The sequence below is a fragment of the Lissotriton helveticus genome, chromosome 3_1 (genome assembly GCF_964261635.1).
Source record: "Lissotriton helveticus chromosome 3_1, aLisHel1.1, whole genome shotgun sequence".
Taxonomy (NCBI): domain Eukaryota; kingdom Metazoa; phylum Chordata; class Amphibia; order Caudata; family Salamandridae; genus Lissotriton; species Lissotriton helveticus.
Genome location: NC_136061.1, coordinates 1,141,229,013 through 1,141,254,861, shown reverse-complemented (window position 1 = coordinate 1,141,254,861; position 25,849 = coordinate 1,141,229,013). Strand labels below are relative to the sequence as shown.

Genomic DNA, 25,849 nt, shown 5'->3' with positions numbered 1-25,849 from the left:
AGTGGTCTTTGGAGTGCAAAAGTATCCTTTCAATCCAGCCCTGTCTGCCAGGCTACCCATGGGGGTATATCAGCACTTTGTGTGGGGACAGGACTCTACCTATTCAGTGAAGTGTTAGCCCTTCCCTTTCATCCTGCCCAGGCAGATCCATCAGAATAAAGATGTATGTAGATTGGTATTCAGACACACCTATCCTTCCTGTGGTTGTGGCTATCTAGAGGGAATGCACAAAGTGTAGCTGTCACCAACCCCAGACGTGTATTGGAGGCAGGCTGCAAGGCACACAGAGCAGAGAAATATCCACATTTTAAAAGTGTCATTTCTAAAACAGTAATTTTAAATCCAACTTCAGCAGTAAGGACTTAAAAGTGTATTAAGGAATTCCCAATGTTAACCTATGAGAGGGGTAGGCCACACAGTAGTGAAAAACGAATTTAGCTGTTTGTCGCTACCAGGACATGCAAAACATAAAAGAACATGTCCTACCTTTTATTTACACAGCATCCTGCCCTTAGGCCTGCTTAAGCCCTACCTTAGAGATGGGTTATGTGTAAGACAAGGGGAGTTTAAGACTGGGTAAGTAGTTTTAAATGTCAAATGGAAGTGGCAGTAAACTGCACACACAGGCACTGCAGAGGCAGGCCTGGGACACATTTGAAAGGCTACTTCTGTGGGTGGCACAATCAGTACTGCAAGCCCACTAGTAGCGTTTAACTTCCAGGCCATGGGTGTATGGTATACCACTTTAAAAGGGACTTACAGATTAATTAAATATACCAATCATTTATACACCAATTACACACATGTTTAAGGAAGAACCACATGCATGTTAGCACTGGTGAGCAGTGCAAAGTGCTCAGAGTCCCAAGGCCAACATTTACATCCAGAACAAAAAGGAAGTAAAAAGCAAAAAGTTTGGAGGAACACCAATCAACACAAGAATGACTGGTCTAACAGGTGTACTGGACTCATCTCTTTTTGTCTCTCGCCTTAAAATGACACCACAGTTTTGGTAAGTAAATCTCCTCTACCAGTGTTCCTTCAGACGAGATACACATATCCAAGGCAGACTGTATATGCAACTCAAATCCCAACACTAGGCTTCCGTCAAAACCACTGCAGCGACAAAGACCACAATTTTTCCAATTATACCAAAAGATTGGAATATTTGAGACATCATCTTGGAGCAGTCAAGGTGATGCACTCTACAAAGGCTGATTGAGGCACTGAATTATCCACAAGGTTTTCATGATGAATTATTTTAGTATTAGAACCACCACAATAAATAGCCAAAACTAATCCAGTGATCAATAACATTACCTTTTGTGTAGGCCAACTGGATGCAACATTTGGAGTTATGGTGCACACCGTACTAGACAATGTCACTTACATTTTAAGGTAGCTTGGAGAGGAAAAGCCACATCTAGGCAAAAACTTCAAGGGAAAAAACGAATGAAAATAATTTACTCAAAGCCAAAAAATATCCAAGCCCACTACTAACCTACAAATAAGTAGTAAAAAAAACTAAACAACCAACAGGAGAGAATAGAGCCACATCAATTAAAAACTCCCTTTCTGTCATTTTCATCTCCATTAATGTCCACTGGCACAGAATAAGAGATTGAAAAGCCTTCTGTGCATCAGCGTGGGGGAATAGCAAGCTTGGGATCACATTTTTCTCTTCTAAGGAAATTAAGTCAATTAACATACATGTAAATATTAATTATTCTGATCGGAAAAAAAGAAAAGTAACATAGCATTTGAACGTTCTTATTACCTCATATTCTGCTTTTCTGTTAGCTATTTTATCACTAATCTTCTTTTCCTCTTCCATAAGTTTTGTCACCAGATCCTGTGCCAATTTTTTCGAATTATCTGCATCTAGTTTCTGTATAAGGAGTATGTCTTTCTCATTCTCAGCATCCTTTACTTCATTCTTGGAGCATGAAAAAGTAAAAAACCTAAATTAGTGTGTAAAATAAATCTTAATTGGTATATTTTATTGAAGAGAAACAAATGTAGATCACCCGCCAGTGTTTTAATTCTTCTTGCAGTTGTTGTAGCTCCTCCACGCCCATATTTCCAATACTCAGCACAGCTCGACCTAAAGTGTAAATACATGCGTTACATACACAGATTTGAAGAAACCCAACTCCAAGTATTGGAACCCCCTCCATTCTGTAAACTACTACAAAAGGTACTAGGCATCAACCTCCAAAACATGGTATTGATTGCAGCAAAGGTTAGGGCCCAATTCACATCAAAATCTATGTGCAGAGATTTCAGACTTCATAGTATTCACCAATTTCGGTTGCAAGTCTCCAACAAGTAATAGTAGACCCCGCCCTCTTAAGTATGGCACTAACAACATAAATTACAATGCTAAAGTTACTACTAGTAATTGTACAACCAGATTACTGAGCACATCTATAAGCTGAGATCTCAGCAGGAGAGGCAGATTGTTGCTTCCACGATGGAAAACTCAGAATGGAAACATATAAGCAAACAGCACTAATCTGACTTAAATTGTTCCAGCAAAGACTTAAAACCAGCACACACCCAAGGCTCTAACCTCTTGCCTTTGGGCCATGTGTCTCAGTTTCAGGGCGTTGTACTACAGCTTTAGCCATCAGAATGCAGTCCACTCCACTCAAGAGGACGAGGAACTTTACTGAGGTGGCAGCCCTTGTAGTTGCCTTTGCTGCTGATCATCACAGGAAACTACATGGTCTACCTCCATACACCCTCAGTGGAGTGGAGTAGGCGGCATTGTGGCATTTGCCGTGAAGGGGTGCACCACAAGGGCCCTGAAGACAAAGTGGTGCAGGGTGACAGGAGGCAGTGATGGAAAATTTCTCCAGGATTTATGTGTGATTGCGTGTTTCTGTTGACATTAGCGGTTTCCATGTTAGCCTTTCCCCCATCAATGGATGTATCCTTTTTAGAATGTTATGTGGCCTACCTGTTCCGGTATTCCAAATTTAAGGCCAGGTACGAAACTTTACCACTCTATTTTACCGCTACATTTCTATTCCACACTTGTAGCATACTCTACCTACACTCCATTCAACCCGCACACAGTTTTTACCCCAATTTTAGACATTAGATTGACTAGTATTATCTTAATTCACTATTTTGTAATACAGTCCCCAAATCAAATGCATTATAGCAACAGCAGGATTAGGAATGCCATCTACTGTGTCAAGGCGACAACCAGAGCACACTTCTAAATGCATACTATTCACACACAAACACACATATATGCCATACTAATAATATCTATGACACAAACACATTTTTTTTATCATGGTTTTTATCGCATTGTTCCCCAATAACCTTCCACACCCCATTGAAACCGCCCAACGTCCCAGCAGTTATAACTACCCTACCTTCCGCAAAAATCCCAGGTCCCCACCTGTCAAACCTCAAAATTATCTAATCTAATAACCATTCCGCTATTCCAAGCTACAAGCAGACTAACACCAATATGCTCTATGTTCCCGCTCCCTTTATAGACCACACCTTCCCATCAAAGCACCAACACATCAAGATGAAAGAGAAACAAAATCTGAAAGGCTTTCACTTCAATGCAAGATCCATGAACAAAACCCACTTCAGTATATTTGGTCTGCACCCACATGCAATGAAGCCAGCTCATCTAAATACGGAATTAACAAAAATCGTATTGGTAAAACGGGAAAAAGTCTGGCTTTCATCAATAGAAAAACACTAAAAATATCACACATTGAAAACCTAACAATGGACAACTGTGTATCCGTGCTGACAAGAAGTCACGCTACTTTAACTCTCACTTGTCTCTTTCTCTTAATATAAAGACTATCACCCTGCAATGCAAACTTTAAAGATATCTTATTTGATACAGTGACCAAGAACCATCTGTACCACGCAGGCCTATGCATTCTAGGAGATCTGAACATAGGTGTCCCAACCAACCTAGAGAGCCCTTCAACCTCTAAAGAAATTGTCCTGGCCCAGCTCACTCTACTAAACACATCCTAGATGACATGTTACCCCAACCCCCACCACACTCTGCTTCCCCCCCGCTCCCTCTGGAACAGGTCACAGTGACAGGCAATTTGCCAGTATGCTGAAGTGACCACAACAACATCATAAGCTTCACGATCAACATACCTATCTCCTATAACATTATTAAGAAACAGACAAGAACCAGCGATAAATGCTCATAGAGACAATGGAAAAAATAGCCCTCCAAATACTTACCGCTCTTGAAAGAGCTCCAACAAATATGCAATCACAATGCTCATAAGCGGGATCCACACTGCACTGGACAAAACAAACAGTAACAGATCCAGGGTTAGCTACAAAAAACAGCTCAGGGTTAAATGCCAACATCAAAAGAATGAAAACAAAAGTCAGCATACTACAATGGAAGTGGAGAAACTCAAGAGATGGAAAAGAACAGTACCACAAAAGACAACACTGCTCCACACACATTACTGAAGTTAAATGCCCTTCAATGGAACTTGACAACATTCTAGCAGAACTCTGCAAAGTAGCGTGCCAAAACACATAAAAACACAATTGGAAGAATTCTAAGACAAAATCCTCATGGAATTGGTCTTAATAATTAGAAAGATACAAATGACCGTAAAGAATAATATAGACAACATAGCCCAAACACATTACCCAAGCACCATAGAATGAGACATAAGCAATATTTCACAACTAAATACTCTGGATACCCATTCAGAAAAACATCACTACATGGTCATCACAAGCAGAACATTAGGATCATCTTTGGATCAGGCAACTCCCAAAAACTTTAAAGATACCTTCACGCAGCCTGAGTAAAGGACGTAGCTAAACAAGCCTTGTAATTAGGTACATTTGAAAGAGCAATGCTTACTCAACTTTCAGAATTTACAATACAAAATTACTTAAAATCAAACAAATAATGTACCTCCAGACTAGGCAGAGGTACAGTAAGTCATCATATCCATTTGGGATGACATAAAACTCACAGTGAACAAGATTGGAGTGTTCACTCTGTTGCTTTTCGACCTAGCAGAGGCATATCAGAATGTCAACTTCCACAAGCTTTTACAAAGAGTCTCGTTTGGAATATGTGAAAATGTTCTGTAAAGGATTGTTTCTTACCTCAAACATAGTGTGGTACACCTACCACTTTTTACATTGGCTCCTCATACCCCGCACTGTGAAGTCCCTTAGGGGCCCATCATATCTCCATTATTATTGCCTTCACGGTCACTATCTAAAATGTTGTTTACACTCATCCAATTGACAGGACATTTTGCAAAATACTGGAACGTTTCTAGATTTATAACAAAAATATGTTGCCTGCCTCAAATAGAGTCATTTCAAGATTAAGCGATTTCTTGTGCCATAATCTCCCTTTGGCTAGTCAAGTGTTCACCACTGCATTTTGGCCATGGACAGTGCTTCATCTTTTTACTTACGGTTATTGGTGTGATGTGCTGTTTATGTGGCTTTTTTTCTCCACTCATCTTTATTTACTTCACCTAAACATTTCTTTTTGTCTCATTCTCATTTTAGGTGATGTGAGAAAACATGGTGAGTACACAAACCAGGAATCATAGGTGAGCAGTATACAATACTCTTCTATGATGTTTGACAGCTATCCTCTTTAATATTTCAGATGTCTTCAGAAATAAGTGTACTTTATTTTCACTGATAATAGCGTGGGGAATGCCCTCCCTCGTAAACTGCCCCTTCATGAAGTCAATGACTATTGCTTTTCTGACCGTCCCAACAACTTTCACAAGCACTTATTTAGAATAGGAATGCACCAGCTCTAAAAGATGCCATTCACTAGCAGGTAACATGTTGAAGGGTATCATATCCTTAGCCATTTTACTCCAAGGAATCAGTGGCACTTAAACTAGCGACAAACGCACAAATGAGGTTTGACACTAGCAGCACACTGATGGCATTCGTGCACAAATTTCTCCACCATGGAGTTCATCTTGAGCCACCAATAAGCATATCTGACTTTCGATTTGGTCATACTTAATTTCTTGGTGAAACGCAGCAGCTTCTTCCAGCATCCCTTGATGATAGGCCTTGACATCAACATTACATGCTCCTAGGTATTCAGGTTCAGTATAATCCCCTGGTTTGTCTGATGTAACTGGCTGAACAAGCCATCACATTTCTTGGCATCGTACACCGCCCTCACCGTTTTCCTCCCTTAAGCGTCACCTTCATGCATATGCTGCTTACTATATCAAGGTTGTTTACGCAATATTTTCCTGGGTTAACATATGCTTCTACAGGTTGACCCATATCATACCAAATTCTCTCTCAAACCCCTTACCTCCTGCGAGCGTCTACAGAGCTCCTGACTCTCCCAATACTGATGCATATCCCATCCAGTTTTATTTCACACTTTTCACCTGCAAAACATTTTTTTTATCTTCTTCTACCTCATCATTTCCTCCTTTTAGCTGCACTTTATTCATCCTATGCCATCCAGTACAGCGTCCCCTCTTCCTACAGGTCTACACATGAAGTTCCTCGTAAAACACAATTCAATTCAGGGAGATTTATTGAGCATGGTAACCTACCCAGTGCTGGGTAGGTTGCGCTCGGATAATCAAATACGTAGGTTTTCTGTTTTCTAAAGCCGCAAAGGTTCTTATTTAATCTGAGAGTGAGAGGCAAGGCGTTCCAGAGCTTGGGGCAAGAAGGCCCCCTACATCTGGCCTTTTCATCCTAGGGATGCAGAGCTGGTGCACACTGGTTGATCTAAGGGCTCTGTTTGACTGATAAGGACTGATCAGTTGATTGAGGATGCTACCGACAAAAACGTGGGGCTGTGACATGTTTGCTGCTGCCATTCTAACTCCATTCTAACCCTACATTGAAATAAAGTAACACAAACTAAAATATTAAGTTAAATAACAATAAGGTTTTAATTTTCTTTATTGTAGTAAACAAAAGGGCAGCTAATCAAAGCATAACAGAATGCTTCCAATCACTCATAATTATCAACTTCACACGGCAACATTTCTGTACATATATACATACATCACACCCTCAAGATGCAAATTTCGAAACTTAGTACAGTTTAGGAAATACACAAAAGGCGGATTCTTCCCTCAAAACTATCATGCTCAAAAAGTGATATGGACATTGTAAAACAATCCCACACTAATTTAAAAAGAAGCAGATAAAGCGAGCTACATAGTTAGCTAACACCCACATGACCTTACTGAGGTGTACAGTCAACTTGCAGATGACTCTGGTTATAAAAAGTTTGACTTTAACCCACTTTCAAAATACCTCAAACCCTTCTTGAAAATGTTTTTCTACAATCCTTCGAACAGTGGAAGAAATAAATTGATCTATTTTTTTTACCATCCTAAAAGGGAAAGCTTTTACATGCTGTATGTTAGGATACAGATTCACAACCTCTGCTCATTCCAGACTTACCATCAGATCCGAAATACCACCAAGGATGTTATGAATAGATTAGACAATATATTATGGCAAGAGAATCCCTATTTAGCTACCATTGACATTGAGGCTTATTTATTTCAATCCATAATAAGGATGGCTTGGAAATAATCACAAGAGCACTGACAACTGAACCCGCACACTTCTTGATAGTCAACAAACTATATTAGAAATGCTTGTTTTTGGTCTGAATAACAATGTTTTCATCTTCGAATAATTACATCTATATCCAACAATTCAGGGCAATGATGGGAGGCACATTTGCCATGCCTGTATCCTATTTGAACAGGCAGAAAGGCACTAGATATGGTGAAAAACCTTCATAGAACGCACATCCCATATGAAATACTGGGGAAAATGTAATGATCACATACTACCTACTATTATGGAAAGGAGACCTAGGACTTATTCAAAATATTATTCTCATAAATATTAATTATTTCAACTTCCAACTCGCAATACAAACTTCAAAAGTGGAAGAGAATTGATTCGATCTAACAATCTACATACATGACAATAAACTACGAACTAAGCTTCACAGAAAACAATTTTTCTTCTAAAAACACTAGAGTTTAATATATTTTCTGCCTTGCGAAACCCTGAGTCTTCACGTTATTTATGGAGAAACGTGCTGGCTGTACAATGCATTCATGCAAACTGGAAAGAAATAAGTTGGTGTGAGTTATCTTGAACAATGGGATGGAAAATGTATCTACTGTCTATCAATTTATTGGAAATATAATTGTGGTGTCCATACCCACATCGTGAATACACTATTTAACTTAAGGCTATGTAAATCATCCAACAGATTACAATATAATTCCATAGAAAGGCAATTACAGTAGGGGTTCCAGGACGTGGGCCCTAGCCACATTACTACTCTTGCAGTTCTGGGTCTGACATTACCAGTGGAGTGGATCCCTCAAAACTTTGACCCTCAAGATGGCAACTGAAAGGCCTTCTTCACCAGATATTGCAGAGTATGCACTGGGCATCAAATGATCAGTGGAAAAAGGTGATATTACTGCAGGTATGTCTGCTTCAGCACTCAGAGGGGGAAACTTTACGACATGGATATTTGCTGACTGACTTATATCATTTAGAACCGCCACTTTGCCATATACAGCAATCTGGGAGTTCACCATACTTTGCCTAAAGGATGCTTCCTTCCAGAGCTCTAGGCTCACGTCCTTCCAACCCACCTCTGGTGACTAACCTCTTTTCCTCACAAGGTCACTGATGCTTCCATACTTGGCCCTTGTTTCAATTTATCCTATTGGTCTTCGAATGCTGCAACATTCTTTGCCGCTGCTCCAACTAGCTCCTAATCACCCTACTATAAGCATAATAGATCCCTGTCCCCAGAGTACATGCTCTCTTGATAAGTCTCAGACTTATCTATGATCTGTCTTCTGTTTCCCTCCACCTGTAAAACAGTCTTTCTATAAATTACTCGAGTGTCAGTCAGTCAAAACACTTTTATTCGATTATTTAAAATCATAAAAAGACACAGGTAAAAACATTTCATGTCAAATCTACAATAAACAATGTACATCAAAACTTTAAAATCCTATACATTCGTCAAGTACGAGGGAGCAGATAAAAAAATTACACATAAAAACTCATTTTATAAAAATAAAATCAGACAAGAATGTTCGGGGCACATAAACTCTTAGTCTTGATCCGCACAGCAGCCACTAAAAAGCTTGCAACATGAAATATATCACGGGCACTACTTAGCATCTGCAAATAAATGAGGGCTGGCCTAACCTGCATAATCCCCGCCTCCCTCAAAATAGGCAACAAGAATTTTTTTCGAATATCTGAGTAATGCTCGCAGAACATAATAAAATGTAAAATGTCTTGTGCAGAAAAGTTATCACATTTACATGGGTTCGAGTTTTCTGGTTTACCCCATGTTGGGGAAAAACCCAATGTTAAGTGGATTAAATTAAAACGAAATCTGATCAGGAGATGCCGATGAAAGGGTCTGGTTATTAATTTTAGATAAGGCTCAAGTGTAGGAGAGGTAACTAATACATAATTAGCTTTCACAAGGGGTTTTTTCAGTTCCTGCTCCTCCCTTTCCAATACTAACATATTTAAAAAATTAATTTTAGTCCAACCCACGTCTTCTCACTTGATACAGTCCGGGGAAGAATAAAGCTCTGAGCGCCCTAATCTTGTAAACATTGTTTTAATGTAGACCAGCCAAGGAATCTTACAGGCTTTATCCAAGGCTAAACAGTCATCTAGGATCAGGTGATTCAGCTAGATTTCCTGGTTAAGCCAAGTCTTTAGCCTTTAAAGGGGCAATTTACAATAGGTCTGTGACTTACCCCAGCCCCAGTTCAGTGTGAATCGAAAAAGTCGGCGTAGACTGTGGCACAGATAAAAGAGATCTTAAAAATGTATTTTCCGCCACCTGAATCCTATCTTGCGGTGTGTAGCCCCAAATTGCGGAGCCATATTTAGCAATTGCTAAGAATTTGGATTTATAAACTTTTATAATTGCCTCCATTGGTCTAGCCCCCAAGCGTTTTGCGAAACCCATAAAAGCCGAGGTAGATCTAGCTACCGCATTACTTTTGTACTTCTGCTGGGGGCCCCACGTATCTCTTTCGTCAAAGAGGACCCATAAATATGTAAAAACGGGGACCCGCTTAACCTTAGCACCACAGCAAAAGAAGGATTTCGTTTTCTGTTTTCTACTTTTCTCCCCTACAATCATGACAGGAGACTTTTTTATATTTATTTTCAGGTCCAATGACGTCATAAAATTACCAAAGGAGTCCAAGAGCTTTTGCAATCCTACCCCAGTATGGGCCAGTAAGACCGCATCGTCAGCGTATAGGAGAACCGGAATTACAGTATCTCCTATACGAGGGACGTTCAAGGAAGCCTCACCTAAAGATATCTCCAGTGCATTTATGTATAGTGTAAAGAGAAGGGGGGCCAAGATACACTCTTGCCTGACCCCCCTCTTTGAACTAAAGTGACTGGTGCATCTACCCTCCTGTGTGACCCTAACTGATGGTAAAAGACCACAATGTAGGTCGGCTAAAAAATTAACCTAAGACGGATCAATACCCAAATCCAATAAAATTTGCCACAGCTTTGATCTGTTCACCAGGTCAAAGGCTGTGGAGAGGTCCATAAAACCCATGTAAAGGGACCCCTCCTTGGCAATTGTGCATTTGCTTATTAAAAGCTGTAGGTTCAGGCACTGATCAAGAGTACTTCTCTTTGGTCTAAAACCATATTGAAGGTTTGAGAGGACCCCTCTGCCATCCAACCAATCCGTAAGTTTGTGCAGGATTACTCTGCCCAAGATTTTAACTGCAGAGTCTATCAGAGAGATTGGTCTATAGCAAGAGGGGTCCCCTCTCTGTCCCTTTTTAAAAACCGGAATAATGGTTGATGTGGCCCATGATACAGAAACCCATTTGATCCTGACACGTTCAAAACACGTTCCTGACACGTTAAAAACCGGAATAATGGTTGATGTAGCCCATGATATGGGTAGCCCATGATATGGGAAACCCATTTGATCCTGACACGTTAAACACATTTGTCAGAATCTTAGCCCAGAATTTAGGAACACTCTTATAGAGATCTGCCGGCACCCCATCAGGGCCAGGCGCTTTGTTCTTTGACATCTCTAAGATTGCTCTCTCTACTTCATGCACCTCAAAACTAATGGGGAGACTGACTGCATGAGGGATATGTCAACTAAGGGAGTCTCCTGACCCTGATAGCCATATATAGTCCTAAAATGTGCTAGCCACTCTTCATCCGGAATATTACATTCCAGAGGAGTATTATCTGATCCAGAAAAAAAAATGATGGTTAACAGTTGACCAGAATATTTTGCTTTCCCTCAGGACTTCATCTGATAAAAGTTTATTCCAAGCTTCATCTTTAATCTGTTGTTTACGATGTAAGATAGCCTGTTCATACAATTTTCTTAAACTTGCAATCTGTTCCCTGTTTCTTGGTCTTACTTTCAGAGCTTGAAGCAGGGAAGAATGAGCCCGGGAACAGCTACTGTCAAACCATTTTTCGCCATGACAAGTTCTAGATTTAGTTTTAACCTTCAGATCATTTGTTATCTGGCTACATATGGCAACATAAGCATCCAATATCTCCAACCTTGGTGCAGAATTATCCAGGCATATGGCTACTTCAATTTCAACCTTGGGCAGCAGTTCTTGTAAGAAGGATTCCGGGACCAACTTTGACCATTTGAGCCTCCTCCATTGCTCTTTTGTGGTCAAGTGACTAACTCCCAAGGTCGCGCTTTCCTTGAAACCCAAAACGATCCCTGAGTCCACCTCTAAAATCACAGGATTATGATCACTAAAAACAGACACTACTACTTTATATGACAAAACCCTAGCTAAAGCAAAAGATGACAAAAAATATAATCAATAACAGTACCTGTGTCTTTCCCTTTAAATGTGGGGGCCCTCGGCCCTCCGTCATCACATCCTGATTCAAAAAAGTTCATAATAGCCAGGAAATTCTCCAGGACCTCCCCTTGTTTCGTGTGTTCAAAATGTGGGGTCACAGAACAGGGGGGGGGGCCTTGCTGATCTTCTGTATTACAGTTCAAGCTACAGGGATGTATATTAAAATCACCCATTAGAATAACATCGATTATAGTGTTTTGTTTGGATCTATATTCCAACAAAAAATCCTCCAGGGAAACTAAGTGTTGATTAATAAAATCACTCTCCCCTGAATTATAGAAAATAATAAACAACGTTTTTGGTATTTTGGACACAGACAGCTCAAGATCCTGACTCCAGCTGCTTCAAAGTGCCATTCAAGTTAAGTGAGAAAAGGAGAACTAAACCTCTCTTTGCCCTACCAGCCAACCCTGGGACTGCCGGTATGCCAAATTGACTATACCCGTCTATGAAACAATTATTTGTTATGTCCCATGTTTCCTGTATGGCTATTATATCACGCAGTTTTAAAAAAGCCACCCAGTTCTCATCATCTTTCTTTGACTATATTCCTGCAATATTCCAACTTAAAATCTTACAGGAGGTAACTTGGTTCTGTTCAATGGCTCGCATCTCAGTAGACTGAGTTGTTTCTTCTAGTCAGTCATTCTCCTCCAATGGAGATAAAGGAGAAAAATGATTAGACAGGGCTATATCCATGACCTGTAAGTTTTGGGATCTTGGCTGCATTCGTGGAACCACTTCTATGCCATTAGAGCTCTGACGTGGCTGACCCACCATTTGGGAAGAAAGAGAACTTTGGGCAGTCCATGGAGTTGGCTTCCTCCTCCATGCTAGTGGAGATGGGAATGTAGGATGTGCATTTATCTGTACGTCTAGGGGAGGATAGAAGAAGCCCAAAGACATTGGTCTAATCCCGGTATCCATAAGATCAGATGCATCCCAGAACCGTCTATCTGCTACATCACGTTTGTTAAAATTTACGATAATACAGTCCCCTTCCATACACTTAGGGCGGTGTCCGACCCAACCTACCCTTATAGCCATGATGATTCTTGTGGAAATATCTGTGTCCCCGCTGGAGTACTCCCTGCACCAATTTCTAGAATGTCTTAAAAGCTCCTCTGTAGACTCTATACAGTTATCTTCAAGTGGGGGTACTCCTATGTGTACGGCCACCAAAGGGGCTGCTACGGGGGGAGATGCAGCTTAATCTCACAGGGCTTTAATGAATTATTGTTAGGACTCCTTGTCAGATTCTTTTGTTCGACTTTGCTGCCAGCTACAGGGACGACACAAGAGGAAAGAATACCAGAATCATGTTGTTTGGTAATCCCATTCAGGCCACTTATTTTGTCTCGGGATAGCTTGAACCTGCGTTGGGGTTGGCCTAGCATTGAGGGAATAACTCTCCTTACGCCCTGCATTAGCTGTATGAACTTGCTGGACTTGTGTAGATAGGCCCTGCTGCCCTCTATTATCTTTAACAAAGGAATCAATAAGATTGCATCTCTTTAGAAGTCCTGCCACACATGTGTTAAGAGTGTCCACAATGTCTTTAGCAATTCCAACCAGAACAGGCTCTAAACGTGAGCTAAACAGAGCCTCTACCAAGTCACTCAGTTTTTTTAGTATGAAAGAGTCACTAGTGCTGGGTAAGTCAGTTACATGTTTTGTCTTCCTTGAGCATTTCTTAGTGCTTCATTTTCCTAGGTTCTGTTGTACATTTAGACCAGGGCAATCTTCAGGCGGAGACTGGGCATCCACAGACCCCACAGCAGCCAACTCCACTATGGTATTCTGTACTTCGATATCATCAGTAGGGTTAATTAACACTGGGACAATTTCCAAGTTTTTCCCTGGGGTAGGCTAAACAGTCATCGCAGCCCCTTTAGTCGCAGTCGCAGTTGACATTAAAGGGGGGCTTAATCCCAGCTCTTTCTCTGCATTAGCGATCTCTTTGCTTATAACACCCACCGCTGAGGTCAGATAGGAAATAATAGAATCCGCCTTCCTAGTTACTTTTGCCTTCTGGCCCCCCTGCCCCCCATTAGACGCTTGTTTGCGCTTACCCATTTGCAGAATTTAGGGGAGTGGGCCGTCCTGGCCTCTTCTGGCCTATGACGGCCACAGACGGCCCGCCCTTTTCCCGGGCTTAGCCCGGCGTCCGCCCGCGCGCGTCCCGCGGGGCGGGAAAGGGCTATTGATTAAATCACCCCCGGTGACAGGGGGAGGGGCCGCTTGTCCGTTCCTCACCCCGCGGCCTCCTGGGGCTTGCAGTCCTGGGTCTGCGTCCTTTCCCCCAACCAGCGACGATGCGATGCGTCTCCTGCGGAACGGGAGACGCGAGTGGTATTTGAATGCCCCCGGTGACAGGGGGAGGGGCCGCTTGTCCGTTCCTCACCCCACGGCCTCCTGGGGCTTGCAGTCCTGGGTCAGCGTCCTTGCCCCCAACCAGCGCCGATGGATTGTTTTCCCATCATAATAAAGACCTCAAATGTAATGTGTAATGTAATGTAAGGTGGATTTTTAGAGCACTGCTTGTCACCCGTACCGGTATCCAGGCGCTGATGTAATCCTCTTCCTTCATGTAAGTGGCCACACCCAGTGTGGGCCTCCTAGAGTAGCTGTGCCGATTATAGGGATCTTCCATATCTGCCGAGTAAATACCTATCCAGGCAGTCAGATCTCATCAATCAAGGCTAGTCCAGGTTATTTTGGTATCTTCCAGAGCTGTCCGAGGAGTGAGCAGTGAAACACAAGTACCAACAAGTGCACAGGGAGCCCCGTAAGTCATGCGAGCATTCAGCACACCAACCTCCACTTTCGTCTGGCCCTTCCGCACACCGCAGCAACCACATTATCACTAACGAAAAGTGGGCGAGGACTGTTTGACCTGCACAAATAGCTTGCTCAGAGGGTCTTCAGTGCAGAGGCTGCATAAAAGGATGTAGTGAAGACAGGGTTCTGCTTGCACACATTGCTATGCTAGCATAAGCGTATTAGAAATTTAAACGCCATTTTGACATTTTGCAGCTTTTGCACACGACACTACATGTAACTGTTGTTGTAAGTTAGACTGCTTTCTTTTTCTTCGCATGAGAATGGTCTGTTTTTCATTTCCCTAGACTTACATCGCTACCTTAGTCTGTACACTGTGTGCAGAAGTCTTCAAGGTCATAATAACAATGTTTGCTGTTGATTCAGTTTGATCTAGACACAACTTGCACACAGCTGCAACCAACTGAAATTCATGTGCCCTTAATATTGCACTGCATGCATGATTTGGGCACTTGGTGAAAAAACCTTTCCAGAGACAGAGAGCTTTGCTCATTCTGCGATTGTGATTCACCTCAGCTGATCTTGGAGGTATGGGGTTGCCTAAGAGAACTTCTATTATAATAAAACCTCCTAGCAGGGGAGGGTGGTTCACAAGGTGCTAAATGACCGGTTTCCACGATCATGGTAACATGATTTCTCCCTTTGTGTTTTATGGAATTGTAACAATGCTGATTGTTTTATTTCTAAACATATGCCTGCTTATGTTAGCCAAAATACTGCATCTTAGAGCACGTAATTTAAAATAAACGTTTTAAACTTTTCCGTGTCTCGGATTACTCACGTTGTGGACTGCTATGAGAATAAAAACTAAAGAGTGCTCTTGATTCCCACCATTCCTGAGAGTACCCTAAGTCGCTTGTTCTGGGTTATCTAATCATTGGTAGCTTTGCTGTAGTACGGAGAGCTAATGAGACACTGATGCTAGTCGGATAAGGAGTTCTGGGTATTGAGGTGAGTTTTATGGTACACCACAGTTCACTGAGGTCCTGGTTTCCTGTGCATAGTTCTGTGCATGAGCAGAAACCCTGCAACAAGGGCACCTCATTGCCTCCCCTTGTGAGCCTCAATGGCCTTGAGCTGGCTCCAAGAAAAGGAGAAAGAAACTAAGGTGGCTTAGAAGCTTATCAGTACCCTGCCTCAAAAAATAATTTAAAATAAATACAATGGCTCTTCTATCTAAATGAACGATTGTAGGTTATGAAATTGGAATTGGATATTACAACCCTCTTTATATCTCTGGACTAGAGACGGCTTTAACAGTCTCACTCATTGAATATAAGCATTACACCTTAGAGCATCAGATTCACTCATTGTTTTTAGGGCTCGGGCCTACATCACACTGCGTAGCAGTGTGGGCGTGGCCCAAGAGTCCTTTTCTTAGGGCCTCCGAAAACCTACCTAACAAATTCCTGGCTGCTCGTGCTTTTTCATCTTTTTTTTTGCCAGTTGCATTTCGATTGGCCTTCTCGTGAGTGTGTTTTTGGAAGAGAGCAAGCAATAGGCCATAGGCGGTAGAGTAGCTCCGTCAATGGCATATTGCGTGCGGTCAAGCGCACCAGAAGGCCATATTTCTTCAATTATCGCGGCTGTCAGGCCCGCGGTAATTGAAGACAGATGCTGGGCTATCTGGCTGCAGCCTTGTGCGGCTCGCCCAGCTCTAAAAAGGGAACCTCCCTCCCTCCCCGAACAGGGAAGTTGGCTTGAATGATTGCGTATTTCAAGAAAGACCTTAACGGCTTTCTTGTTTGTAACCTCGCCTGGCACGTTTTGAAACAAGCAGTTTATTTTTTATCTTTAGGTAGTCAAGTTGGACTTGGTAAAATACAACAGCCATGCGGTGAAAGAAGCTTATGCTTCAAGCTTAAAAGTGTTGCTTTTTCTCTTCACTACATAAATTGCCTTTTGGACAAGAATATTTTTATCCATGATTAACGCTGTTTATACGAGTCGGAGCACTGTCATTCCCGAGTGACGAAACGAAACCTCCAAAGTCCCGGCCACACAACGCTCATGTGTCCCGTCCGAAGTGCCAGCCTGTCACATACGTGCAGATAACCATCACTCGCATTAACCTGAGACTGTACGCCGTACTGTTGCCCATCACCTCCCCAATCTTTCCGTCCTTTCCGAAATAGCAGACGGTAGTCATCTTGCCTACACGTCCCGAATATTTAAGCCTGTCCCCGTCTATTCCGTAACTAAGTCATTTCTTGGGAAACTCCACCTAAAACCAATGAGTGATTGATTCACGTTATGCTGTACCAGCCGAGTATCCGACTCTAAGAGGGCGGACCAGACACAGGCACGTGCGGACTCGACAGCCAATGAGAACTTCGGAATTCGGAACGGCACACTAGAATTGGCTGGTGTGCACCCCACACCTCAAATACTTGGCCACTTTACACATTAGCAGCACTGCCCCCTCCGTGACACTTCTTGAATACACTCAGCCTTGTGATTGGCTGTTTTACGATCAGGATGTGCTAATAATAAGGACATACGAGTAGTGACTCCCGTTCAAAGAATAAATGAGAAACGGACGACGGGGCGGACATGAACCTGAATCCACAGACGCCAGTGTAAGTAGCGGAGAGGTGGCCACCGCACCGCTTATTGGTGGACAGTGTTGTAAAACTTGCTTAAGCATAATGATTTGCAATGCCTATCAAAGATCTGGTGCAGTTGCTTAGATTTGTACTTCTGTGAACAGTTCGAGGAGTTAATGTGAGATTGTGCTGTGTGCTGTTGAGTGCAGAGTGTTGTGTGCTGTTGAGTGCAGAGTGCAGAATGCTGTTGAGTGCAGAATGCTGTTGAGTGCAGAATGCTGTTGAGTGCAGAATGCTGTTGAGTGCAGAATGCTGTTGAGTGCAGAGTGCTGTTGAGTGCAGAGTGCTGTTGAGGGCAGAGTGCTGTTGGGGGCAGAGTGCTGTTGGGGGCAGAGTGCTGTTGGGGGCAGAGTGCTGTTGGGGGCAGAGTGCTGTTGGGGGCAGAGTGCTGTTGGGGGCAGAGTGCTGTTGGGGGCAGAGTGCTGTTGGGGGCAGAGTGCTGTTGGGGGCAGAGTGCTGTTGGGGGCAGAGTGCTGTTGGGGGCAGAGTGCTGTTGAGTGCAGAGTGCTGTTGAGTGCAGAGTGCTGTTGAGTGCAGAGTGCAGAATGCTGTTGAGTGCAGAGTGCTGTTGAGTGCTGTTGAGGGCAGAGTGCTGTTGAGGGTAGAGTGTTGTTGAGGGCAGAGTGCTGTTGAGTGCTGATGAGGGCAGAGTTCTACTGAGGGCAGAGTTCTACTGAGGGCAGAGTTCTACTGAGGGCAGAGTTCTACTGAGGGCAGAGTGCTGTTGAGGGCAGAGTGCTGTTGGGGGCAGAGTGCTGTTGGGGGCAGAGTGCTGTTGGGGGCAGAGTGCTGTTGGGGGCAGAGTGCTGTTGGGGGCAGAGTGCTGTTGAGTGCAGAGTGCTGTTGAGTGCAGAGTGCTGTTGAGTGCAGAGTGCAGAATGCTGTTGAGTGCAGAGTGCTGTTGAGTGCTGTTGAGGGCAGAGTGCTGTTGAGGGTAGAGTGTTGTTGAGGGCAGAGTGCTGTTGAGTGCTGATGAGGGCAGAGTTCTACTGAGGGCAGAGTTCTACTGAGGGCAGAGTTCTACTGAGGGCAGAGTGCTGTTGAGGGCAGAGTGCTGTTGAGGGCAGAGTGCTGTTGAGGGCAGAGTACTGTTGAGGGCAGAGTGAAGAGTGACTGTTCCAGAGAGAGCAGGGTATGCTTGCGCGCTTACACGGTGCACTGACACACAGGCGCTAAAACAAAGAACAGCTGAACACGTGTCTTGGGAGCTTCATTGAGGCAGCCGGCCCTCTGTGAGGGGAGCAGCAAGGAGGGGACGCCTCAACCAATCAAGCGCAACTACTCACAACCTACTGTACGATTACAACACAGGCCAAAGGGGAGTGCTAGGTCTTTTCGCATTACATAGGGTGAGCAGTGTGTGAGTGTGTAGTGTGAGCAGTGTGTGAGTGTGCAGGGTGAGCAGTGTGTGAGTATGCAGGGTTAACAGTGTGTGAGCGTGCAGGGTGAACATTGTGTGAGCGTGCAAGGTGAGCAGTGTGTGAGCATGTAGGGTGAGCAGTGTGTGAGTGTGAGCAGTGTGTGAGTGTGTAGGGTGAGCAGTGTGTGAGTGTGTAGGGTGAGCAGTGTGTGAGTGTGTAGGGTGAGCAGTGTGTGAGTGTGTAGGGTGAGCAGTGTGTGAGTGTGTAGGGTGAGCAGTGTGTGAGTGTGCAGGGTGAGAAGTGTGTGAGTGTGCAGGGTGAACAATTCCAATCCAAACCACATAATTCCACTACACACCCCATGCATACACCCCATAACACATGGCTAAAACATTGCCATTTACAATGCCATTAGCTCTAACTCAAAAAAATCAGAGACCTATTGCATTTCCAATGCTTGTTTAATCTTGTTCATGGAACACAATATCAACGAGCATACAGGAACAGGCAGAAATCGCTTTAAACAGTTTTTTTTATGGGATTACACACAGTGACATCCACTGCTCGAATATCCGACCATTACAGCTATTTATTGTAAGTGAGGCCTGTTTGATGAAATATCTGCACCCATTTGTATTTTACTGATGTTCAAACTCCAGAATGTTATTTATGGACAGTCATTTTTACAAATGATGTTGCATAGACTATAACATTGGCAGCATGGGCACATGTGAAGTGTCAGTGTCTGATCTCTGATAGTAAGCAGGAATATAAGCTGAGAGTGAAAACCTACCTTCCCTCCTGGGTGGCTGGGAGAGTGTCTAATATCTGTGTGACATGCCATGCCAGCACACCTACTGACAGGGAAAGAAGTGGCTAGCGTGGTACACAGACCAGACTACACAGACCTAACTACATATGGCTTTCACTTGACTCATATTTTGGATTCAGTTTGCATTGCCACAGATATAAACTGCAAATTGTTCCACGTTTGAGAAGATGGAATAGAAACTACCTAGAAACATGTAGTCCTGTCCTTCCAAGGCTCTCAGGGTGCCCTCACATTGAGTCACAATCACACCTGCATGCCCAAGTGCCCAAAGCACACTGGCTTAGCTACTCGTGCTGTTCTGCTCTCCTCTGCAACTACAAGGGGTTCAGTCACAGTATGTCTGGTCACTTCCTGTCCAGTGGAATATACCAGGACTACAACCCCAGCACTTTCAAACAGTTCCTAACCTGGGATATTAACAAGGCCTTAGTGCCCAATCTGTCTTTCCCTGTCCTGGAAGTTTAACAAGGCTGAAGATCCAACAGAGCCACTCCTCCTGGAATCCACTAGTGTACATCTGACTCAAGAATTTGTTTTCTCCCTCTGCCCTAGGGCCCCAATTGCGAGGTTTGAGTTGCCATCGACTCCCTGATCCTACTTCTGCAGTTTCTTCTCTTGCCATTGGCTCCGCACCACCAGCTGGGCAGAGCAGAGATCAGAGATACACAGCACTGCAGTCATGGGGCAGTAGGTCCAGGTCAGCAGCACAGCACACATAATGGAACTCCTAGGAGCAATAGGTCAGTGTGTGCTGGCCCACACCACCCAGCAGCCACCCCTGCTGAACAGAGACTCCAGAGCACTGAGGCCTGGGTCAGGTGCAGAAACAGCAAAGAACACGAGGAAATTGGGAGAAGCAGTAAGTGAAATATCTCTCTTAGCTATCTTCCTTTTACCTAGTGTCTGTACTTTTATCATTTAAACACTCTATACTATGCACCCATCTGTTCCTGGGCGCTCTACCCCTAATGATTTCTGCGGACCCCTCAAGCTCTTTGCATTCCGATTTCCCGAGTGTTCGTTTCACAGGGTCGGACTGAGAAGCCACCAGGCGCCTCACTGCTGGTCTAGCTAGTTATTTCTCAAACCACTGGGCTGTCGTGCATATTGGGAGAGAAGTGCCTTTAGGGAGATCATGTTTGCTTCTGAAGTAAATGAGAGGGTTGGAGAAATACTATGCTGAAGGACACCTACTAAGCCCATTTAAAGATGCAAATAAGTACTGTGATCGTATTTAGTGCAATAGGCTTGCAGTAACGAGAGAGAGCCCCCAAAGCCTTTAGAAAAGGCGTGGCCCCCCAGCAGACACCAGGTTGACTTAATGTGCAACCTTTCCACTGTCTCCACCCTACGCTATCTATTATTTTGTATTATGCATTAAGGACCTTACCCCCAGATTCATCATTGTCATGTTTTGCGAGTCCTTAATAGCGATTTTTAAGGAATCGCTATTAAAGACTCGCAAAACGGGATTCATGTAGAAATCGCAATATTTTTTGCGATTTCTACTGCTTCCTTATTTACGATTCGCTAATTGCGAATCGCAAATAAGGAATGGCTTTCCCATTCATTCCAATGGGCCTAAAGGCCCATAGGAATGCATGGGGAGTCATTCCTTATTTGCGATTCGCAATTAGCGAATCGCAAATAAGGAAGCGATTTCAAGGGTGCCAGGGGTGTCCAAAGGACACCCTGTAGCACCCCTAAAATGGTAATGTACACTGGTGTTGCGCGCACACATGTCCAAAGGACATGTGTGTGTGTAACATACAACTTAGAAAAATGCACTGAAGTGCATTTTTCTAAGCTTTCGCTATTTAACACGTAGTCAGACTTCGCGGTAAATAGCGGCCCCAGATTGCGAATTCGGAAATTTAAAATGGTTCATGAATTGCATTTAAGGAATCTCAAATTGAGATTCCTTAAATGCAATTATTCACAATTTAGCGATTTCTAAAAATGCGATTTTTGCATTTGAGATGATGAATCCCAAATGCAAAAATAGCGCTCGCAAAGGGCCAGATTCTCAGAATCTGGCCCTTTGTGAGCCGTTTTGGGCTTGATGAATCTGGCTGTTAGTTTGTTATGTCATTGCGAGACAGTCACCAAATGGGTCATTCAGAGGTATGCAGAGTTAATCCAAGTAATGCAGGAGCATGCACGAGCAAGGGGATGCAAGTGCCCTGTGGAAAATGTTATACCACTGTAAGGATTAATAATAACACATTTGTGTTGGCTCTTCCCTTGAGAAAAATCACAAGCACAAAATACCAGTCTGGGAGTTCCTTATGTATAGGCAAAGTTATCTGTAACTGTGCACTTTTCTTTAATGTAAAGAAGAAATGCAGTAATAAATACAGATTGCTTTATGCATGGGAAAGCAGGGGGGCAGGGGGTTAATTATGTAATGTGCAGAGTTTCATGTGTACAGGTCCCTGTGGACGCCCAATGGCTCCTTCCTAATGATTAAAGGCGACTCAGACTGGCCCAGATATACGGGAATTTGGTTGCCCTAGTAGCCGGGATAGCCAAAAGGAACATTGCAAGGAGGTGGGGGCGCACTTGCCACCATCTTTGGGTGACTGGAAACGTGACCGTGATTGGTCCCTGAGGGGAGAAGAAACGGTATATAAAGGAAGAGGGTGCCTCAAAAAGTATGAGGAAATATGGTCACCATGGAGTAAGTATAGACTAGGGATGGAAGTAGAGGATCAACAACCAGAGCAGCAAGGCTAGGAGAAAGTGTAACCCTGTTTTGCTCAAAAGGGGTTATCTCGCCGGTTGTATGCATAAACTACCATGGGTTGGGCCTTCTGAAATGAATGTTACCAGTGTCCTTGTATCCCACTGGGATCCAGATGTGGTAATATTGAGATGTCAAGTGTACAAACTGCTGTAACTATTGTTATAAATGGTCATTTGAGCAAAAGTTAATAAAAAAATAATTTAAAAAAAGAAAATTCAATTCCATCAAATATTTTCTTGATAACTGGGGAATTTCAGTGCTTAATATTTTAACTTGTAAATTTTCTTTTTTAAATGTAGGTCACCACATCGGAGCTGAAATGCTGTTACACAACACATCTCCTACTATACTTCGGACTGTGAATTCAAGTTATCCAAAGTCGTTATCACAGACATAAATTGCAAGGAAGGTCTCCTGCGACCTTATAAAGGCGTTGTGTATCACAAAAAAAAAATTTGCTGCAGAAAACAGGTGAAAATCCACAGCATGGATATTTCCCAGTAGTGATGCTTCGATTAACCAGGAAACATTCAATAATACCCACTTTTATTAAGATACTTTAATTTGACTTCTGGTGACACCTATGCTTAGATAGATTTTTGTGATGATGGCACAAAGACTATTTCTATAATTGCAGAGCAGGAAAGAACAAACTTAACGGAATATGAGTTGGCATTCAAGAATATAACCTGTACATTGGTGACAATGCAAATGTGTTTTAGGGACAACACCATTCAATTATTCAACTACAGCTACTAAAAGAATTACTTGGAGAACATTATAAATCCCATTTCTTTCTAAGAAGGTCATTGATAGTGTTGGACTTGGCTCTTTTTGCAGGGGTATCCCCAAACATTTTGCTTTTTCCTTCTATTTTGTCCTGACCAGTTGTTGCTGGCTATATGACTCTGGGCACTTTACCACTGCTAATCAGTGCTAAAGTGCATATGCTCTCTGTGTAAATTGTTGTTACAATTGGTTCTCCCCGATTGGCATATCTGATTTACTGGCAAGTCCCTAGTAAAGTGCACTGAAGTGTGCCAGGGCCTGTAAATCAAATGATACTAGTGAGCCTGCAGCACTGATTGTGCCACCCACAGGAGTTGCTCTGAAAATGTAACTCAGACCTTACACTGCAGTGTCTGTGCGCAGTTGTTAACTATGTAGACTTGGCAAGCGCACCGACTTGCCAGACCCTAACCTTTCCTTTTCTTACATGCATGTAAGGCACCCCTATGGTAGACCCAAGGTACCCCCCTCGGCAGGGTGCAGTGTATGTGAAAGGTAGGACATGTACTGCAGTGTGTGACATGTCCTAATAGTGAAATACAGGCTGTAGGGAGGTGCATTCTCTCAGACAGCCAACGGGGGGGGGGTGGGGGGGAGGGGGGGGGGGGGTTGGTGTGTGTCGTGCCTTCCCCTGAATGAGTCTGGGCTGGGCTGAATAGGCCTGGGCTGCATTCAGAGTAGTGGGAGGAGATTTTCCTTGCACCTGAATAAGGTCTTTCTCCCTTGCACAATAATGTCTCCACCTCCTCGATTCATACTGCACTAGTGAGGGCAGAACTGGTTTGGACTGGGCTCAGATACCCTTGCACAAAGAGAACAAAGGCATTTGGGGGTAGAATTATTAGACCTAAAACTTCTGAATTTCAGACTACTTCTGGAATCCAGATGAACCTTTGCCAAGGAGAAGAGCTGGAGAAACTGGAGGAGGAGTACTGCCCCTTTGTTGAGTGCTGTCTGGGTTTGGCCTGCAGTAGCTGTTTCTGCCAAGGAAAGGACAAGGACTTTGTTGTGTGCTATGTCCCCCTGCTTAAAGAAGATCTCCAAGGGCTTGAGTAGAGCGTGCCTCCTGTTCTGAAGTCTCAGGGACACAATGACTTCACCCCCAGCTCCCCTGAACTTCCTTGCTGGGAGTTCCGACCTGCCAAGAGGTGCCTGTGACTGTGTTGGACCTCTAGAGGTTGTTCCTGCTGTTGGGAGCTGGAAAAGCAATGCAACTACAAGAAAATCAATGCATCGCTCTACTTGTGGCAGTTTTCCCGACGCAGCACCGCTGTGCGAGAATAATCACTGCTGCGCTGCTGCCAAAACCAACGCAGCGCCTATCGCCGCTGAATGAACTGACGCATCAAGGGGGTCATGGCTTAATAAACAGACGCAGCGCCACTCAATGCCACTGCATTGATCGCCAACACATCCCGAATTTCCCCGCATCGTTCCTGTGCGGCAAGTTTTCCCAACACATCACCCGCAGATCACAAGTGTCTTGGAATCGACTCATCACTTCCCCCTACAGATCGGACTTGACATCACTTCTCCTGAGTGTAGCAGAACTGGCGCATCGCCTCCCCATGGTGTCAGGAACTGAAGCTTTTCTTTGTTTTTCAACGCTTCCCATCTCTGCGGATGTTTGGCCTTGTGAATTTTTTTCGCAACTACAGGTACTGTGAGAGAAATCACAAATCCACAGTTTTCTATGGTCCAAGTTGCTTAAAACCTTTTTAAAGTCATATTCTTATTACATGTATGTGGATTTTTGTCGTTTTGGTCTTGTTGAGTTTAGATAAAGATACTTTATTTTTTTAACTGGTGTGGTGACCATTTGTGGTGTTATCACTGTATCGCTGTGTGTTTGGAGTACAAATACTTTACACATTCCCTTTGGGATGGTCCTTTCTGCTCATGCCATGCTACCCAGGGGTGAACAGGGGTTATCTAAAGTGTGTATCCCCCTTACCCTGACTAGAAGCAAGGTTCCTTATTTGGACAGAGGTACCTACCTCGGCCAACTACAAACTCCCCATTTCTAACAGATAGCATTTCTGTTTTTTTCTAAGCATTTATTTAAAAAATGTATACAATAGCTTCTCTTTTGCAAAAACATCACCCAAATTAGGAGTGTTTTCTTTTGGGGATTTGAATTGACTCCCTTGTTCCTTCATAAGCGTAACACATTGGCTGCATTTATTTCAGCCATGGATAGAATGTTGCATTTTTAAAAGTGCAACAGGCGATACGAGAAACCCAGTGACCAGCGTTTCAAAGCAGTTAATGCGTTTGTTACATATTTATGTCACGGTTCGTGAGACATACAACTCGAGCGGAGCTGTCAAGGTAGTCATCTCATTATTGCAGCATGTTCGTAAAGGAGTAAATGTAGAGCTCAGGTCGTCAGGATAGTCGAGCTGGCACAGCAGATCATGGATGAAAACAGGAATTGGAAGATCTCTAAGATGGCGACATAAACTGCTGAGGATTAAAACCAATCTAATGCACATAAAGTGTCCTGTAAAAGAGGTGGTCGGTATCACAAACCTTTCATGGAGCAGGGTCCAGTCCTCTCGAAGCATTGGGGCAAATGCCTTTCTCTAAATGGAGCAAGTGCAGTGCTGATAACCGTTCAGAAATCAGCAGCGTTCTATGCGGTTCACACATATAGTCTGTGTTCCCTCAGTAGCCTTCCTGCTATGGCAAGGAACTTCGCAACTCATGCTAACTCCATGGGA

The 25,849-nt window shown here is 43.4% G+C and overlaps 1 protein-coding gene across 4 annotated transcripts in view; it reads right to left on the bottom strand.

Annotated features, from left to right (window-relative positions):
• The window catches only part of NMI (N-myc and STAT interactor), a 201,199-nt gene that overhangs the window by 156,646 nt on the left and 18,704 nt on the right, over positions 1-25,849 (bottom strand). The window contains exons 2-4 of one of the 4 annotated variants that reach the window (XM_078681751.1): positions 4,243-4,305; positions 2,028-2,104; positions 1,778-1,936 (exon numbers count right to left, since the gene is read on the bottom strand). In XM_078681751.1, coding sequence (XP_078537877.1) covers positions 1,778-1,936; positions 2,028-2,078 — 210 coding nt within the window. In that variant the 5' untranslated portion in view covers positions 2,079-2,104; positions 4,243-4,305. Of the gene's footprint in view, positions 1-1,777; positions 1,937-2,027; positions 2,105-4,242; positions 4,341-25,849 lie in introns of all 4 variants that reach the window. The other 3 variants (XM_078681752.1, XM_078681753.1, XM_078681754.1) reach the window with 3 other exon arrangements.